This window comes from Budorcas taxicolor, chromosome 16, assembly GCF_023091745.1.
Source record: "Budorcas taxicolor isolate Tak-1 chromosome 16, Takin1.1, whole genome shotgun sequence".
Taxonomy (NCBI): Eukaryota; Metazoa; Chordata; class Mammalia; order Artiodactyla; family Bovidae; genus Budorcas; species Budorcas taxicolor.
The window spans coordinates 14,194,312-14,215,007 of NC_068925.1; the positions used below are offsets into that span (position 1 = coordinate 14,194,312).

General features: G+C 36.6%; 1 protein-coding gene across 1 annotated transcript in view; it reads right to left on the reverse strand.

Moving 5' to 3' along the window:
• The window catches only part of RGS18 (regulator of G protein signaling 18), a 28,896-nt gene extending 8,570 nt beyond the window's left edge, over window positions 1-20,326 (reverse strand). Inside the window, exons 1-3 of the mRNA XM_052654207.1 lie at window positions 20,208-20,326; window positions 19,622-19,723; window positions 18,547-18,608 (exon numbers count right to left, since the gene is read on the reverse strand). Of these exons, the coding sequence (XP_052510167.1) occupies window positions 18,547-18,608; window positions 19,622-19,723; window positions 20,208-20,326 (283 nt within the window). The remainder of the gene's footprint in view (window positions 1-18,546; window positions 18,609-19,621; window positions 19,724-20,207) is intronic.
• Window positions 20,327-20,696: the final 370 nt, after the last annotated feature.

Consider the following 20,696-nt stretch of genomic DNA (forward strand, 5'->3'; position numbering starts at 1 on the left):
TGAAGAAAACACTCAATTTTTCCTTACTAAAAGAAATAAGCAATAATTGAATACAAAGGAAAAGTACAAAATTTCATCAAAAATACAAAAGTTCTAGGGTATGTTTTTGTTTATTTAATGAAATAGAATACTTTTAAAAGAAATTGTCAGAGCCAGGAAACATTAAACAGCAATAAACAAAAAAACAAAGAATCCTGTCCAATTATAAATATGGACACCAAAGATATGAAATTAACATTATACTATCCATTTAAGAAGTCAATCCTTATTTTAGTGTGGTGCCTTTAAACATTTAATTAATGTTCTAATTTCAAGCTTGTCAAGCAAAAATCTTATTATGGTTTGGCTCCTTTCTTGAGTGCACAGAAGAGAAGTGGCTACCAGTGACAGTTTTATTTCTGAATCTATATTATTAAGTTGGACCTCAGCCTCATGAGTTTTGCCAAAGCGAGCCTCTACTGAGTGTTGGGTCCTTCTTAACATGCTAATATTCAAGTCTGCAAGGTTAGATTTTTGTGAAAAATGCCAGCCAGAGTGGCTTCAGATAAGTTGACAAGCCTTCATGGAGGTACACAGCTCCATTTTGGATATCGCTGTGGGTTATTCAAGCATATTCCCAATTTTTTTTTGTCAACTATTTTATCAAATAAATTTGTTTTCCCACCAGATTTCCCACCAAGCAACTCGTTAATTTATTGAGAAAAAAAATATGTATTGAGTGCTAAGTATTTCGGGGACACTGATCTAGGTTTTGGAGATCCAGTAGTGCTGAAAATGTTTCATTATATTGGGACTTGAATGCATGTGCCAGGATTTGAACTGGACCAAAACCCTGCTTGGGACTCTAACTCACATGGCTGGGACTCAAACCCAGACAAAACTCACAGTAATGAAACTCGGGTTCTTGTTGTCTTATCACAGCGATAGGTAAGAAGTAAATTTATTCAGAAACACACTCCACAGACAGCATGGGCCATCACAGAGTGAAATGTGGTGTGGTTAGCTTTTATGGGCTGGCTAATTTCATAGAATAGTGAGTGGGATGTGAAGAACTGACTCATTAGAAAAGACTCTGATACTGATAAAGATTGAAGGCAGGAGGAGAAGGGGACAACAGAGGATGAGATGGTTGGATGGCATCACCAACTTGCTGGATATGAATTTGAGCAAGCTCAGGCAGTTGGTGATGGACAGGGAAGACTGGCATGCTGCAGTCCATGGGGTCTCAAAGAATTGGACATGATTGAGTGACTGAATTGAACTGAACAGAATGAGTGGGTGGGTTATTCCGACTCTTTGGGGGGAAGGGGTGGAGATTTTCAGGAGTTGGGTCACTGCCCACTTTTTGGTCTTTTGATGGTGCCTTGGAACTGTCATGGTGCCTCTGGGTGTGTCATTTAGCTTGCTGATTGAGGATCAAGGTCCAGTTGAAGTTGACTTGTCTGCCATCTTGGGCCCATTTGATTCTTATTGGTTTTTGTTGTGTCCTCAGGCTTTGTTGTTCTTTCAAAAGTTGTGCACTGCCCCTTTCCCTCCTGTTTCAGTACCTAGTAGACAAAATCCTTGCTTTGATTTTTAAACTAGAGTCTCACCTTAAATAGAAAGAGATATTGCATTCAAACTATAAAAAAGAAGAGGACCATAATAGAGTAAAAAGAACCAAATTTGCCTTTTGACAGCATATAACCATAAAACTTATGGATGGCATCACCGACTCAATGAACATGAGTTTGAGTAAACTCCGGGAGCTGGTGATGGACAGGGAGGCCTGGCGTGCTGCAGTCCATGGGGTTGCAAAGAGAAGGGCATGACTGACTGACTGGACTGAACTGAACTGAGTCATAAAACTAGACAAAATATCCAAACAGTCATTTTCACAGAGTATAACTGGCAACAAGGCCTGGGAGCAGTGTGAGAAGAGAAACATATGAAGCGAGCCCTAGGTCTGCTCTTCCTTTTTACCTGAGAGTACATATAAGGCTGGAACGGATGCAGATGGAGCTCAACAAAGTTAAAAATCTTGTTGAGGAGGCAGAAATGAGTTTGAGGATCATAATACGTGTGGAATATATGGGTCAATGTAGTAAGAAAAAAAAAATATGCAAAGGGTCCCTGGACATCAACATGCAGGTTCTCTGCCGATTCTTGGCTGAGGGTCACACTGTACATGGGCAGGGTAAACTCTGTGCAGCCCAGAAGAGTGTAGCTGCTGTGAGGCTGAGAGGTGAATGGAGATCAGGAATTTCTGTAGGTATGGGAGGCTAGAGTTCTGACCCAGCCATAATGGAGACACCCCACAAAGGTCATGTTTTTGTCTAAATACTTTGCCTAAAGGTAAAGTCTTTGTCCTCAAACTAATATACATTGGAAAGAGATTGGTTCTAAAGATCAATCTGATCAGAAATAATCAAGGGGATCCACCAGTGATTTAATCAGAAAAATAATGTAACAGCATAATCCAAGACAGAATAATCTAGACTCCTATACCTTCCTTCTTGCTCATATGCAAAAAATATTTATTAGGAATGCAAGGAATATCTAATGTGACCTATTATCAATAACAAAAGTAGTCAAGAGAAATTGACCACAAGGTATTTCAAATGTTGGAAATTGGACTTAGGATGTTATAAAAGCTACTATTAATATGTTGAAGAATCTAAAGTTTAAAAAAGACACAATCAGTGGATAGATGCAAAAATGCAGCAGAGAAATTAAACTTATATAGCAAACAATCAAAAGGAAATTATAGAACTAAAATGGAAAATATTTGAAGGAAAAAATTCGTTGGATGGGTGTGATAACAGATTAAACTGCCTGAAAAGATCAATAGACCCAGAAGATAAGTAGGTAGAAATTATTTAATCTAAGGCTAGAAGGAAAATTTCACAATTAGAGATATAGATTTTAATTCTATCCACTCATAAATTTATAGAACAAGTAGCATGTCAATGAGGATATATAACATAGAATGAGAAAGACTAGAGATCTCTGCAAGAAAATTAGAGATACCAAGGGAACATTTCATGCAAAGATGGGCTCAATAAAGGACAGAAATGGTATGGACCTTATAGAAGCAGAAGATATTAAGAAGAGGTGGCAAGAATACACAGAAGAACTGTACAAAAAAGATCTTCATGACCAAGATAATCACGATGGTGTGATCACTCACCTAGAGCCAGACATCCTGGAATGTGAAGACAAGTGGACCTTAGAAAGCACTATGAACAAAGCTAGGGGAGGTGGTGGAATTCCAGTTGAGCTATTTCAAATCCTGAAAGATGATGCTGTGAAAGTGCTGCACTCAATATGCCAGCAAATTTGGAAAACTCAGCAGTGGCCACAGGACTGGAAAAGGTCAGTTTTCATTCCAATCCCGAAGAAAGGCAATGCCAAAGAATGCTCAATTTACTGCATGATTGCACTCATCTCACATGCTAGTAAAGTAATGCTCACAATTTTCCAAGCCAGGCTTCAGCAATATGTGAACCGTGAACTTCCTGATGTTCAAGCTGGTTTTAGAAAAGGCAGAGAAGCCAGAGATCAAATTGCCAACATCCGCTGGATCATGGAAAAAGCAAGAGAGTTCCAGAAAAATATCTATTTCTGCTTTATTGACTATGCCAAAGCCTTTGACTGTGTGGATCACAATAAACTGTGGAAAATTCTGAAACAAATGGGAATACCAGACCACCTGACCTGCCTCTTGAGAAATCTGTATGCAGGTCAGGAAGCAAGAGTTAGAACTGGACATGGAACAACAGACTGGTTCCAAATAGGAAAAGGAGTACGTCAAGGCTGTATATTGTCACCCTGCTTATTTAACTTAGATGTAGAGTACATCTTGAGAAAGGCTGGGCTAGAAGAAGCACAAGCTGGAATCAAGATTGCTGGGAGAAATATCAATAACCTCAGATATGCGGCTGACACCACCCTTATGGCAGAAAGCAAAGAACTAAAGAGCCTCTTGATAAAAGTGAAAGAGGAGAGTGAAAAAGTTGACTTAAAGCTCAACATTCAGAAAATGAAGATCATGGCATCTAGTCCCATCACTTCATGGGAAATAGATGGGGAAACAGTGGAAACAGTGTCAGACTTTATTTTTGGGGGCTCCAAAATCACTGCATATGGTGATTGCAGCCATGAAATTAAAAGACGCTTACTCTTTGGAAGGAAAGTTATGACCAACCTAGATAGCATATTCAAAAGCAGAGATATTGCTTTGCCAACAAAGGTCTGTCTAGTCAAGGCTATGGTTTTTTCAGTGGTCACATATGGATATAAGAGTTGGACTGTGAAGACAGCTGAGCATCAAAGAATTGATGCTTTTGAGCTGTGGTGTTGGAGAAGACTCTTGAGAGTCCCTTGGACTGCAAGGAGATCCACCCAGTCCAGTCTGAAGGAGATCAGCTCTGGGATTTCTTTGGAAAGAATGACGCTAAAGCAGAGACTCCAATTCTTTGGCCACCTCATGTGAAGAGTTGACTCATTGGAAAAGACTCTGATGCTGGGAGGGATTGGGGGCAGGAGGAGACAGGGACAACAGAGGATGAGATGGCTGGATGGCATCACGGACTTGATGGACGTGAGTCTGAGTGAACTCTGGGAGTTGGTGATGGACAGGGAGGCCTGGCGTGCTGTGATTCATGGGGTCGCAAAGAGTCGGACATGACTGAGCGACTGAACTGAACTGACCATTATCACCTAAATTGACTTAATTGACAACTATACAACATCTACCAAACACATCTTTTCAAATACATGAGGAAGATTATCCAAGATGGAAAACAAGCTAGGATTTAAAATGAAGTTAAATAAACTTCAAAAAACTGATATCTTAGAAAGTATGTCTGTTGCTCTTAAGGGTTTTAGTCAAAATCAACTAGTAACATAGCTATAAAAGTCCCCAAATATTTGGAAATAAAATGTTACATGTAATAATTTATAGGTCAAAGAAGAAATCACAAGAGAGATTAGAAACTATTGAATTATTATAAAAATACAGCACATCAAAATTTGTGGAATACAGTTTAAACTGTATTTATATAAAAATTTACTGCATGAAATGCTGTACTTTACTAATAAAACATGGTCCAAGTTTCTACTTTAAGAAACTTGAAAACCAAGAGCAGATTAAGACCTCCATAAGTAGAAGGAAAAATTCATAAAATCATAGCAGAAGTCTATATAAAAGAAAAAAAAGCACAGAGAAAAATTTTCAATGCTGAAAGTTAGTTCTTTCAAAACAGAACCCCAAGTGAGGCTGTTTAATAGTAGGAAGCAAATGAGTGGTATTATCACAGAATCTTAGAGGTATTACAAAAACAGTAAATATTATGAATGATTTTATGTCAATAAAGGTAATTTAAAATGGGAATACTATTTTTAAAAATACCTATCCAAATTGACATTGAAGTGGAAAATCTGCAACTCTAATTAATAAATAGATCTTTATGATAAAGATCTCCCCTCCCCCTCAAAATCAGTCTTTGGGCCCAGATTTTGTGAATTTCATCACAAATGTAAGAAAATAAATATTTTAATCTTCCAGAAAACAGTGGAGGGATGAATAATTTTCTTCTTATTTTCAGAGGAGAGAATAACTTTTAATACCAAAACTTAAAATTATAACATGAATACCACCCCAGAAATAAAAATTAAGAAAGGAAAAGAGAATTATAGACCAATGATCATAGTCGTAAAGATTCTGAACAAAATATTGTAATCAAATTCAGCAATTTAAAGAGGGAGAAGCATATATTCTAGCATTAAGGCTAAAACAATTTTGAAGTAAATGATAGCTTTCTTTGTCTACTCAATTCATTCTCAACTTATATTCATTTCTTCTATTCACTGGTCTCTAGAAGTATTCTTCATAGTCCGTGGTTATTTGTAATATAATAAATTCCACACAGAGTGAAGTAAGAAAAATGGATATGGTAGAATTATGGCGATAGCTAAAAGGGTTTGCATTTATAACATGTTTAGAGGTTTTGAGGGCTGAGTGCTGTTTATATGCATGACTACATTTAGTATTTACAACAGATGTCTGGAATATATCCTACGGTCATTTACATAGCTGAGGAAACTGATAGTCATATAAATACAATTGTCCCAGATCTCACTTTTCAAACAAATGTATTGCAGAAGTGTAACTTTCTCAAGAAGGCTACATTTTCTGAGGTAGAGCGATGGTCCTCCAAAGAAGTCCACGCCCTAATTCTCAGAACCTGTGAATCTGTTACCTTACTGTGGAGAAAATGCTTTGCTAATTGATTAAGATTAAGGACCTTGAGAGGGGGGAATTATCATGAATTATGCACGCAGACCCAATCTAATCATTCAGTCCTTAAAAGTGGAAGAGGAGGGCAGAGAAGTGGATCAGGGAGGTACACTGTAAGGGGCACTGCTGCTGCCCTTGAAGGTGGAAGCAGATGTTCCCAAGCCAAAGAATGTGATGGCTCCCAGAAGGTGAAAATGACCTTAATTTAGAGCAGGATTAAGGAGGCATTGGTCCAAAATTTCAAAGAACTGAGTTCTGTCGGGGACCCAGGTGGGTAGGAAAGGGATTCTTAGCTAGACCTTTGGAAAATAACAGAAGTGTGCTGACACCTTGATTTTTTTCAGGTGAGGTTCATGCTACACTCCTGACCTACAAAACTACAAGATAATACATTTGTGTTAGGTCCCTAAAGTTGTCATAATTTGTTACAGCAGCCACAGGAAACCAATGCAGTCTTCAAATCATGTGTTATATATCACCACGTATTTCTCCTACATCTGGAACTTGTCCTCTTTGGCATGAAGCACTTTTTTTAATGTTGAAAGATACTGTTTGATTATGTTAGAGATCCAGAAACTTAATGTGAGAAATCAGTAGCCAGAAGTGACACAACCTACAGACATTCCTTCTTAGGTATGGGATCTCTCCAAGCACTACCGTAATGGAGGAGCCATGTGGGCCTCTTCTACTCCACAGCTCCTTCCACTGGTATTTGCACTGGGATAAGGGGGGAGTCTGCTGTTTCTTTCCCTCAGTAAATTGATCCTGAGCACCAGATGTTAGTGGCTAAACTTTACTGAAAAAGCTAGGAAGACAGGCAAAGGTCAGTCTCCATAAGAATTTGTGAAGGCATCCCAGGACTGACATACAACCCAGAGCTTGTCCACAGTGATTAGATGCTAGTAAGATAATTCCTAGTCAAGCACAACTGTCTTAGGAGGCCTTAGTGCTAAGCGCTTCCTGGATAAGTCAACAAATTCTAGTCGCTGAAAAGAAGGAAGAACAATCAATGTTGGTGATATTGAACTACTCTTTTTCTTACTTCTCTGGCACAGTTAGTGTTTGATTTTCAAGATTTATTTCTCTTGCTGAGTAGTGTGATTTGGTCAGAATGTAGCAGGGACATGTAAGTGGATAATGATTCCTTAAAGCATTTTGATAGATTTTCCCCAGATACCTAAAAATGTGTATATTTCAGAGTAAAGTTAATGATTTACCTCTGTTTTTATTATTTTTAAGCCAAAATAGCTGTCAAAGTGAACACAGGGGGTCACACGTGTGGGTTCTATCCTGGCCTGGTGACCCATTAGCACTCATAGGGACTGTGATTCCTTAGTGTATTCTGGTTTGATTTTCTTTTCCTCAGTTCCTTTCTCTCTCTCGAGCTCAGTACCTGAATGCCTGAAAAAGCAGTTTGAGTCATTATTATTGTGGATGATTACATTCCTTTAACTTTTGAAAACTACCATTACAGCAGCAACCTTTCAAGACTTCGGGTAAAGCTGGAGTCCAGGCTGATGACTTTAGAAAACAGGCTGAATAAGCATCATTTGGGTGCCGGTTGACAACAGCTTGAAAACTTCTTTCTGTTCTATTTACATGACTAGAAAGATAGTTTTGTTTCACAATCTCTGGTTTTACTTTCTGTCCCTTTTCCCCCTTCTTCTCTAATGATCCTAGAGAGACTAAGGCACAACAGGCCTTTCAACCCTTAAATAAAAACTGCAACAGAATGTTGGCAATGTTAGGTGTGTGAAAGCAAAAACCACAGCATACACAACCATCTGTAGACCAATTGGCTTGACCCAGACTTTAGACAGTTCCTTAGTCATGCCCCAGCTTCTAGCCAGAACTTAAAAAAATATATTGAGAATTCCCCTTGATGAGTTTTTAATGTAACCAAAAACCACTGCTTACCACCCATACTTCCTTCCTCTTTCAAATTTCTAAAATGCTTGCCCTTTTTTCCTCCAATTAACATCCACTTTTTACTGGATTGAATACTAAATATATGTGTACTCTATTAATTTATCTCTCATAATTATCTACATTCTTTGCATTTTTAATAGATTTTTGAAATTTCTTATTTGCTTGGTAACGGCTATAAAATAGATTTCCAAGGAGAATCCCTTGACTAGGTATCAGGAAAGACAGCAAAATGATTGTGAGAACATGTTCAGATAACTCTAAGAAAGCAAAAGCGGTTACGTGGAAAAGTGCACTCAGATTTTGCAAAGCCTGTCACTGGGTGGTATTGCTCTGTGTTCCTGGTGCAGATACTGCCTCTTCCCCTTTTGTTCCTAACCACTCCTCTGTTACTATTTAAACGGAAATTAAAGCAAAGCTAGCAAATAAAATGCCTTACAACAGAATGGTCTGTTCCACGTCAGATCTAGATTGGAGAGAGGCAACTAAGAATATGTTTTATTGGTTTTATGGATAAAGTTACTTTGACCTCAGTGAAGAGAAAGGCTTTTTTGCATTTTATTCTATCCATATGTCACATGGAAGCATGGACTAATCAGTTTTTAAATACTGGATTATTCTTAAAGCCAGTTGATAAATAACTGTGACAATTTTAGGAGGAAACGGCTATTACTTTTCTTATTAATAAATCTCAAGTATAATAAACTGTTTTTTATATTGACACCTAAAGGAGATCATCGATATGCCAGACAACTGAAAGTGTTACTCATTAAAAATAACTTCCTGCATCTATCTCTTAATTATTTGTGAAACACCTAGTATGAACCTTAAAACTGTAATATAAACTGAAAAGGCAATAATATTAATTACAGCAGCTGCAAGTTTTGAGTCTTTTATAAGTTATTGGTGCATTGCTATGTGCCTTTGATTAGGGAAGTTACATTTAATTTTTAAAAATTTAATTATCTTCTTGTTGAAGGATAATTGCTTTACAGAATTTTGTTGTTTTCTGTCAAATCTCAACATGAATGAGCCATCAGTTCAGTTCAGTTTAGTCACTCAGTTGTGTCCGACTCTTTGCAACCCCATGAATCGCAGCACGCCAGGGCTCCCTGTCCATCACCAACTCCCAGAGTTCACTCAGACTCACGTTCATCGAGCCAGTGATGCCATCCAGCCAACTCATCCTCTGTCGTCCCCTTCCCCTCCTGTCCCCAATCCCTCCCAGCATCACAGTCTTTTCCAACGAGATAACTCTTTGCATGAGGTGGCCAAAGTACTGGAGTTTCAGCTTTAGCATCATTCCATCCTAAGAAATCCCAGGGCTGATCTCCTTCATAATGGACCGGTTGGATCTCCTTGCAGCCCAAGGGACTCTCAAGAGTCTTCTCCAACACCACAGTTCAAAAGCATCAATTCTCCAGTGCTCAGCTTTCTTCACAGTCCAACTCTCACATCCATACATGACCACAGGAAAAACCATAGCCTTGACTAGACAGACCTTTGGTGGCAAAGTAATGTCTCTGCTTTTTAATATGCTGTCTAGGTTGGTCATAACTTTTCTTCCAAGGAGTAAGCATCTTTTAATTTCATGGCTGCAATCACCATCTGCCATGATTTTGGAGCCCCCCAAAATAAAGTCTGACAGTTTCCACTGTTTCCCCATCTATTTCCCATGAAGTGATGGGACCAGATGCCATGATCTTCATTTTCTGAATGTTGAGCTTTAAGCCAACTTTTTCACTCTCCTCTTTCACTTTTATCAAGAGGCTCTTTAGTTCTTTGCTTTCTGCCATAAGGGTGGTGTCATCTGCATATCTGAGGTTATTGATATTTCTCCCAGCAATCCTGATTCCAGCTTGTGCTTCTTCTAGCCCAGCCTTTCTCAAGATGTACTCTGCATCTAAGTTAAATAAGCAGGGTGACACTATATAGCCTTGACGTACTCCTTTTCCTATTTGGAACCAGTCTGTTTTTCCATGTCCAGTTCTAACTGTTGCTTCCTGACCTGCATACAGGTTTCTCAAGAGGCAGTTCAGTTGGTCTGGTATTCCCATCTCTTTGAGAATTTTCCACAGTTTATTGTGATCCATACAGTCAAAGGCTTTGGCATAGTCAATAAAGCAGAAATAGATATTTTTCTGGAACTCTCTTGCTTTTTCCATGATCCACTGGATTTTGGCAATTTGATCTCTGGTTCCTCTGCCTTTTCTAAAAGCAGTTTGAACATCTGGAAGTTCACGGTTCACGTATTGCTGAAGCCTGGCTTGGAAAATTGTGAGCATTACTTTACTAGCATGTGAGATGAGTACAATTGTGTGGTAGTTTGAGCATTCTTTGGCATTGCCTTTCTTTGGGATTGGAATGAAAAGTGACCTTTTCCAGTCCTGTGGCCACTGCTGAGTTTTCCATATTTGCTGGCATATTGAGTGCAGCACTTTCACAGCATCATCTTTCATGACTTGAAATAGCTCAATTGGAATTCCATCACGTCCACTAGCTTTGTTCGTAGTGATGCTTTCTAAGGCCCACTTGACTTCACATTCCAGGATGTCTGGCTCTAGGTGAGTGATCACACCATCATGATTATCTAGGTATACATATATCCCCTCCCTTTTGAACCTCCCTCCCACCTCTCTCCCCATCCCACCTCTCTAGGTTGATACAGAGGCCCTGTTTGAGTTTTCTGAGCCAAACAGCAAGTTCCCGTTGGCCATCTATTTTATATATGGTAATGTAAGTTTCCACATTACTCTTTCCATACATCTCATCCTCTCCTCCCCTCTCCCCATGTCCATAAGTCTATTCTCTATGTCCGTTTCTCCATTGCTGCCCAGTAATTAAATTTCTCAGTACCATTTTCTAGATTCTGTATATATGTATCAGAGTATGATATTTATCTTTCTCTTTCTGACTTACTTCATTTTGTATAATAGGTTGTAGGTTCATCCACCTATTGGAACTGACTCAAAGGCATTCCTTTTTATGACTGATTAATATTCCATTGTGTAAATGTACCACAACTTCTTTATCCATTCATCTGTCAATGGACATCTAGGTTGCTTCCATGTTCTAGCTATTGTAAATAGTTCTGCAATGAAAATGAGATACATGTGTCTTTTTCAATTTTGTTTTCTTCAGGGTACATGCCTAGGAGTGGGATTTCTGGGTCATATGGTGGTTTTATTCCTAGTGTTTTAAGGAATCTCCATACTGTCTTCCATAGTGGCTGTATCAATTTACATTCCCACCAACAGTGCAAGAGTGTTCATTTTCTCCACACCCTCTCCAGCATTTATTGTTTGTAGACTTTTTGATGATGGCCATTCTGACCTGTGTGAGGTGATATCTCATTGTAGTTTTGATTTGCATTTCTCTAATAAAGAGTGATGCTGAGCATCTTTTCATGTGTTTGTTAGCCATCTGTATGTCTTCATTGGAGAAATGTCTGTTTAGGTCTTTTTCCCACTTTTTGATTGGGTTGTTTGTTTTTCTGGTATTGAGTTGTATGTGCTGTTTGTATATTTTAGAAATTAATCCTTTGTCAGTTGTTTCAGTGCTATTATTTTCTCCCATTCTGAGGGTTGTCTTTTCACCTTGCTTATAGTTGCCTTTACTATGCAAAAGGTTTAAGTTTAATCAGGTCCCATTTGTTTACTTTTGTTTTTATTTACATTATTCTAGGAGATGGGTCATAGAGGATCTTGCTTTGATTTATGCCATCGAGTGTTCTGCCTATGTTTTCCTCTAAGAATTTTACAGTTTCTGGTCTTACATTTAGCTCTTTAATCCATTCTGAGTTAAGAGTAAGTCCTGTTCTACCCATTTATACAGATGAAGAAGCTGAAGTTCAGAGAGTTAAGTTGCCCTGAATCTTACAGGTAGAGAAAGATGGTACAAGGGTTTGAACCTAGGTTTATTTGGATTACAATTATAGAACATTTATCACTTAAGTGCATAAAACAACAAAGTCTTGACTGTTGGGAATATGGAGATTAACAGGCAAGACAGACATGTATAGACCAATGACTAAGGAAGGAAAATTTCAGGGGTGACTAACTCTGGCATTTGTGTATGTGTGTGCGCATGCGTGCGCGTGTGTGCACGCCCAGCCGTGTCTGACTCTTTGCAACCCTTGGACTGTAGACCACCAGGCTCCTCTGCCCAAGGGATTTTCCCAGCAAGAATATTAGAGTGTGTTGCCATTTCCTTCTCCAGGGGATCTTCCCCACCCAGGGATCTAACCCATGTCTCCTGCATTAACAGGAAGATTCTTTAACACTGTACCACCTGGGGAACCAAATTGCTTCAGATTGTCTTTAGAAGCTTTCCAGAAATAACATAAGTGCTACTTAAATATCGTCCTTCAGGAATCCACAGAGCACGAATGAGTGTTAGTTCTGCACAGCCGCTGTGCTTTGAAATATCATCCAGAGCCCTTTGTTACTATGCTTAGTCATAAGCTTGATACAGACATTGGAAATGAAGTCACAGCATTAACATTAGGAAAAGCGCTGTGTGCTACAAGTGCTTGTGGCGAGTTAATCAAGAGTGAATGGATTTTGTTGGCATAATACAAACATAATAGGGAAGAATAAATACTAAATAGAGAAACAAATTAATGATGAATGATAAGAAAGTTAATTTATTTAAAACTTTAAGTAAGTGACTTTTTAAATAATTATACACCATGTTGTGCAGGGTTATCCTAGCATACTGGTTATTTCCTGTTTCTCTAGGCACTTTGAGCAGCTGCATGAAGTCAGGTCACAATGGAACCATTTCTCACACAGAAGCAATAACTTACTAAAGACTTCTTCAGAAAGAAGCAGTGGTGATGCCTCTGCCAAAAGTGCTTGATAGAACCTGGGATTAGAATTTACCCTGGAAGAAGCTGGCTCAGTGTGTCATACAAACAAAATGCTTGTAATTGCGTGCTTCTAAATTGAAACTCTGGCATCTGTTGGAGTATTTTTTTCATGCCAAGAAACCAAATGAAACAAAAAGTCAAGAAACTGAAGCTGAAAACCCAAGTACAGTGTAATATGCTAAGTACTAGGTTACCTTGCTTCTCCTTTGATATTTGGCTTTTGACCTGCCACAGAATGTTGTGGTTACTTTTGCAATATTGATGTATTTGTGTGGTCCATTTATAATTTAGATTGGACTTTACCTTTTGTTTTTGGAGAAATCAAGTAACTGCTTGTTTGTTATAGGTCAGCTTGATTCAGAAATTTAACTTTGCAGAACCCTGGAATCTCTTATCTTGCAGAACACCAGTAACTGAAAATTGGGACGGGCAACTTGAAAAACCACAAGGTGAAATGTGTAAGAAGCGCTCATTTCCTTTCCCAAAGGAGAAGTGAGCGTTTCCCTGTAGCCTTTACTCAAAGTCAGTGATATGTATTTTCCACAGTATAATCAGCTCATATTTTTAAATCAAGGGGGTGAAATGATTTACATATTCTACTTTTATCTTATCTTGCTATGAATTATTCTCAAAATGAAGCTTAGTATAATCACAATTTAGGGTGCAAAAAGTCCAAGCCAATGAAGTCCAAGCCAATACTTGTCAATAAAAAGGCTAAAAAATTGGTATTATTTGTAATGGCTCGAAAAAAGGAAATAAACAGGCAGGTTTTTTCTTTTTAAATTGATAGAGATTCCCTTCACAAGAAGTAAACTTCTATTTCAAACATTAGGTATCAAGTATATGAGGTGGTTAGAAAATCTTTCTATCATCAATCACTCTCCCATATTCTAGATGTATGTCTATAAAATCCTGCAAAACTTCTGAAAAAGTTTATCAGCAATTAAAGTTCAAACTCTAACCTGTTACCTTCTCCAAATCTTTTCCCCCCCTCTATTTCTGATAGATAAAAAGCACTGTTATGTTCCTATTAATACAGAACAGAATCTAGGGGTCTTTGGCTCATCCTTTTTTGTTCATCTTTTTCTTCACCATCTCACTTTATAACATCTATACAGTCAGTCAATCATCAAGTTCATCCATTTTCATTCCAAAATAGCCTTTAACTTGAGGTTAACTTTGACATTTGTAACAGCCTTGTATGTAGTCCTTAACATATGCATAGAATTCTACCTTTCTGTCTATCAGAGTAAGCCTTCTAATGAGCAAACTCTTCTGAAATTTGTTCACAACTTGATTTTCTAACGTGTCTGTTCACTACTCTGCCTCAACTACTCTGTTCACTACACTTGCTCTCCTAGGTTACATTCAAATTGCTTATTTCTCTGGCCTTTTTCCTGCCTTTTTCTCTACTCAAAAATAACCTCTGCCTGTTGAAATCTTGCACACATCTACATAATTTCCATTTAATGATTTTCTAAAGCCTACATGAAACATTGTGAGTTCTATAGGCATTTAAAGAACAATTGTTTTTAAAAATGGTTTTTGAAACAATTGTTTTAAAAAATTGTCATTTGGCCAATTGTTTTGCACATGATGTTATTCAGCAGCAATGTTTTACTTTCAAAATTGTCTTAAGCAGAGCCATATACACATATGCATACAAATACACTTACCTGTGTGAGTGTAAATATATATGTATATAATTTTGTTGGAATTTATTGATTTGCTAAGTTCATTTTGGTAACATTTATTTTCATAAAGTCAATAAGAAAGAAGACTGATGACTAAATTTGAAACTGATGATTATGAACAACAGATAATCTGATCCTGGTTTTTGATTGATTGTTTTTCTTAAACTACATCATTGATATGTATGAATAGCCTTAAATTACAGATTTTTATGATTTATTTTGCCATTTCAGACAAATCTGTCAATCAACAGGGAAGGCAGGGGAAAATTATCCTCATATCTGCATAGAAACACATGAGGAACAGAAGTAAAATTATTTATGGACTGTGTTGTGTTAAATTTACTATATAACATGTTTGAGTCTATTTTTTAAAGATGATCATTTGCTTTTAGGGTAACATTTACAGGAAAGTTAGGAGGCTCAGACAGAACTGCCTCACACCACACCTGCAGTTCCCGCCTATTATTAACATCTTATATTGGTAAGGTACATTAGTTACAATTAATAAACAAATACTGATTCATTGTTACTAACTAAAGTCCCTACTTTGATTATATTTCCTTGGATTTTATGTTTTGTGCCTTTTATCAATTTTAAGAGAGTTTAGTATAACAGTGAAATTATCAAAATACTCTACGGATTCTTTAGTTTCTGTGGAGCATAGCAAAAACAATGTTCTTTCTGTTTAGTCTTGTCTATTATCTGTCATCCTCAGCCACCCTTTTTCAAATTATTTTTCTCCATAAAAAATTATGTTCTCTCCAGTTCACTAAATAAAATGCAGTGTTTAATGCCCCGTGCTTCTGTTGGCTTTCTGCTTGGATGATCTCTTTCTCTGTTTGTCCAGCTAGTGAATTTTTTATTAATCCCCTAAAATCTAACATAAGAACCTTCTACTCTATGGCTCCATTCCTTGAAATGCCAATACTTATTCTATTTTGGTTTTAGGATCAGGCGTTTTTGTCAAATATTCAAATTTCTCATGTATTTTGTTTTGACTTATCACTTCACTCTCTATTTGACTAATTTAATACATTTCCATTTCCTTTGTATAGATATGACATACAGAATTTGAGAAAATTACACGTTTAACTAAAGGGAAATCCTATAAAATCTGGTAAAGTTCTGATGTGTGTGTATGTGTGTGCATGAGTATAGGAACTTTCCTTGTTTTTTTTTTTTTCTTTCTGGCCTACAGTTAGGTCAATAAAAATGAGCTGAATTTAACCATTGCAACCATGAGAATTTTTAGGTGACTATTTTAAGCTTTATAGCTTAATATTACAAAAAGATTTGCAATTTAGAAAAACTGGATTTGGGGGATTGATAAAAAGAATACCATTAACATAAGTTTTTGGAAGTCCAATATAATTTAGTTATCACTTTGATCATGAGCAATAATAGTTCCTCCCACTGAAATTTAACCCTGTAAGTGATGCTAATACAGCTTGGAGTAGGTTGCAAAACAGAAAAAGGTTATTACAGAAAAAGATGATAATTATTTTTTATAATAACAGAAACCATTTACATTCGAATAGTGCCAAACAGCTATTGGCTTCTTACATACCATTTAATCCTGAGAGAAATTTATTCACATTGGCACTAAAGACATTGCTATCTCCATTTAGAGTTGAGGAAGCTGAATGTGAAAGTGATTAGGAAGCTTAACTAAGGGTATACAACCATTGTGTTACAGAAGAGAAGTAAAGTGAAGTGAAAGTCACTCTGTCATGTCTGACTATTCATGATCCCATGGACTATACACTCCACATAATTCTCCAGGCCAGAATACTGGAGTGGGTAGCCTTTCCCTTCTCCAGGGGATCTTCCCAATCCAACGATCAAACCCAGGTCTCCCACATTGCAGGCAGATTCTTTACCAGCTGAGTCACAAGGGAAGTCCTACAGAAGAGAACCAGAACTCAGATCTCTAAAGGAGCCCGAGACTAACATTTTTCCTAGCAACAGATCTCATTCTATAACTCAAGCACTTAATATTTACCAGGTGATGTGCTGGGTTTGGAGATCCACATATGAAAAGTCATGTTTCCTTACAATAAACATTTAAATCAGAAAAAAAGAAAAAAAAAAAGTGAATTCCATTTCTTTTTTTTTCCTTCCATGACTAATGAAGAGGCTCAAGGGCTGAGTTGTGCCCAAGTGTTGGAAATAATAGGAGATTAAAAAAAGAAATAAGTTTTGGGAGGCATGAATTACAGAGGAAAGTTTCACACAGGCTGTTAATTAGATAAATACCTGAACTCAGCCGCCATGGAGATGAGAATGGGAGACAAGTTCAACATAACATTTGGCAAGAATTTTAACAAAAGTCAAGATGTGACTGGATATTGGGAATGAAGAAAAATGGGTAGTTGAAGAAAGCTGTTCACATTGTTTTTCTCCAAATAGGGAGTGATAGAGCATTACAGTGAAATGAGGCTGGAGTAACACATTAACTTTTTTCAGCATAAACTTCCTTTCTTACCATGGCTCTCCATCTTCACTGATGACATTCTTGCCTAAACTTAAGCCTTGATTTCTCTATCTATACTTTTTCTTTCTCTGAGTCAATATAACAATCCAGAGGCAGAATCTATTTTCATTGGAAGTGGGAGAGTCTTCGGGGATTGTCTGCAGAGATAGGATTCTCTGTCAGTAAACTCAGGAGAACGTGAACTAGTTGCCAAAACCTTATAGAGGGTGAACAGTTAGGGATGAGAATACTGCAGGACATGAAGACAGACTAGACAAGCTGGTTTCAGCGAACAGTGCACAGTACTTGGGGCTGAATTACAAGTCCTGAGCTCAGCTGACCCAGCAATAGGAGCGCCTGCTTCCAGTAGACACCCTGGATGTGGAAACCACTGACAGTGCTGTAAACAGTAGTCAGCCAGAGCTCATTCAAAGAATGAGATAAGGAATAGGACTTGGATATACAAATAAAAGTTGTGGACTAGATGAAACCTGTGGCTATTTGGCAGTGATAAAGTGTTGCTTTTTAAGCAGACTCTGCATGATTTTGTGTGGGGAAACAATGAACCCTGTGTTTTTTTAACCTCATTGCCTACTTAGCTTAACCTGTTAATTTTCCTACCTGAAAGAAATCTGAATAAAGGTAAGAAAAAAATTGCTTACTCACCTGCTGCCTTATGAAAGTAGACTCTTAAAAAGTTGCAATTCTGGCAGCCTGTTCTTAACCCTTGCTTGAACAAACTCAGGATTCATCCTTACTTTCCATCTCATCTACAAAGCTCCACCTTAAACCTCAGCTCCTCTGCAAAATTCTGATGACTGATTCAACCAGTGAATATTTATAAAATTAAACAACATCTCTTCTCATGAAGTTTTCTAAAATGTCCATCAAGAGAACTACTCTATATATTTTTGATCACTTAACAATAAAAATAACATAGATAATATGGGATTTAATAAAACCAAGTTTCTCATTCACAAATTATAAACACTGAAAATTTGTATTCATCCAGTGGGTGAAACTGGATGAAACTATCCATCCAGCACCAAGAAATATTTTATCCACAAAAAGTAGTTTTTAAGAGCATAAAAATATTTGAACAATACTCTTTATTTTTATACAAAAAATACTGTTTATTTGTTAACCAGTCTATTATTTAGTAATTTTTATGAATCAGAAACTCAGATTGCTGTATGATTTCAATCAGGCTAAATTTTTATGACAGCCTGTTTTTGTACCGTTACATACAAATTTCATATACTTTTCCATTAAATAATAAAATATTTGGGAAAATAGCACTAACCTTTATGGGAAAGCAGTTTGTCAAATGATTCACCCCATTTTATTGCTTCTTCTGGGGAGATTCTGTTTGAGAAACAAAATGTTTTATACTGGAGCATGCAGGAAGTCTATTTATGTATCTGCTGCAATATATGTTACCATACTGCTCTTTTTGGTCATATTTCACAGGATTTCTCCTTTGATTATTATACAAAAGATCAAAAGTATTAGTCAAACTTCTTTTGGATTTTGCCTATCAGATGATGTGTTAAAATAACATTATCCTCTCTTGAATTATTTTATTTCTAAACAGAAAAACGAATCATGTCTTCAGTTAAAAACAAAGAAAAGGAAACCAGGTCAATTATCTTTCTTAATTCATCAACTAGAAGAACCTAAACTGACAGTATCTTTTAGTCAAACTTTTTTTTTTTACTGCAATTTCCTTGAAACTTTTACCACAATATGCAGCAATTTTTAAAAAAAAATAGATACAGGAAGTTTGACTAATTAAGCTTTAAAGGTGTAAGAAATATGAAATGTTTTTAATGCAATAAATGTTTTAGAAATGATAATTGAGAGAATTGAATATATTTGTCTTGTATCTTTTATTGGTCATATTTTCTGTTTGGAAGAATTTGTATTATCCTAGTATATAAGCTTATTCCATTTCCTTTTTAAACTAAAGAAATGGCTAAAAATGACATGACATCCCTTTTTGTGTTTTACTTTATATTATACCCAGGGCGTTTTTTCTGAACTGCTGAAGAAAGAGATGAATAGCACTTTTCAATGACATTGTGCACACTCTTAATGAGTATTTCATCAGTTTATAAGGAGTAAAATATATCATTTAAAATTGACAGGCATATAATTTTAAAAGAACATCTTTAAATTTTTACGAGATTATTTAATTCAAGCTATTAAAATAGTTCAATTTTATGGAATATTTCTAGTTTTTTTTGAAATGAGATCTCTAACCTTCCTTATATTACTGTATAATTTCCAATAAAATTGGAATCCCTAATTTCCTCTTTCTTAAATCTTTAATGATAGAATCAGCAAAATGTCCCCACCAATAATTACAAGTTATTCACCTTGTTTCTTTGGCCAATTGCCCAGATCTACTGGAGGGAGTATCATCGTGAAACACAGGTTTCTGCACCAGAAGACTTAGCCTATTTCTTTTTTCCTTAGCTCTGTAATGAAAAGGCATTAGCTTCAGGACAATTTGGATGACAATTAAAATCTCTCTTTCTGACTGTCAAACAGATTTGTGACTGGTAATCACATGAACATCCTTTCTCACCCACCTCCACTCCTGACACACTCACAGTGGTCTTCTTGAGCATCTTATTTAAATACTACGTTTGTGAGGAATTAAGATAGCACATGTGAAATATACTTATTTCTCCCCCCGCCATGACTATAAAATATTTGAGATTATATTTCCGTAAGTATTATTACTGGTTCTTCTGTGTGGTTAAAATTGTTGGACTTAAAAAAAAAAAAAGAACACTTTAGATTTAACAATTGTTTACTCCTAATAAATACTTTTTTTCAGTTGTAACAGTACAATCAATATATTTTCAATCAGATATTTTAAAAACAACTGCTAACAAATATTCAATGTCAATCATGTTTTTAAAAGTAAAACGCTGATTTTTTAAATTATTATTTTACCTGCTTTTGGCTTCTTTGCTTGTTTCTTCTTTTCCTGAACCGTGTATTAACTTGAAAATAGTTTTTTCTTTTGGTTCGCACATACTTAATTGAGAAAAGAAAACCAATGATGTTTCCATCTTCTCTAAAATGAAGAGATGTCTAATTTATTACATCTTTCACTTGTTAATGCTACTGCCTCATTATACATGGTGTAGTAAGAAGTTATCTCGATTCTGTCAGCAAACTTTTAAAAAAAATCAAGGGCTTATGCTTCTGCCTCTGCAAAAATATAGAACTGAGGAACTGAAGTACAATTCGGTCCAGAGTTGTTTAGGGAAATGATACTACAAATTTGCAAAGGCTTCTTGGTCTCCAAGATAAAGACTAGTATAACCACAGTGCCACTTCTCTTTCTAGTTTGTGCAACCAGATGATGCTTTAATAGACTCAAATGACAATGTCATTTCCCACAGGAACTTTTTGAAAAGGACTTTAACGTGTGTAGTA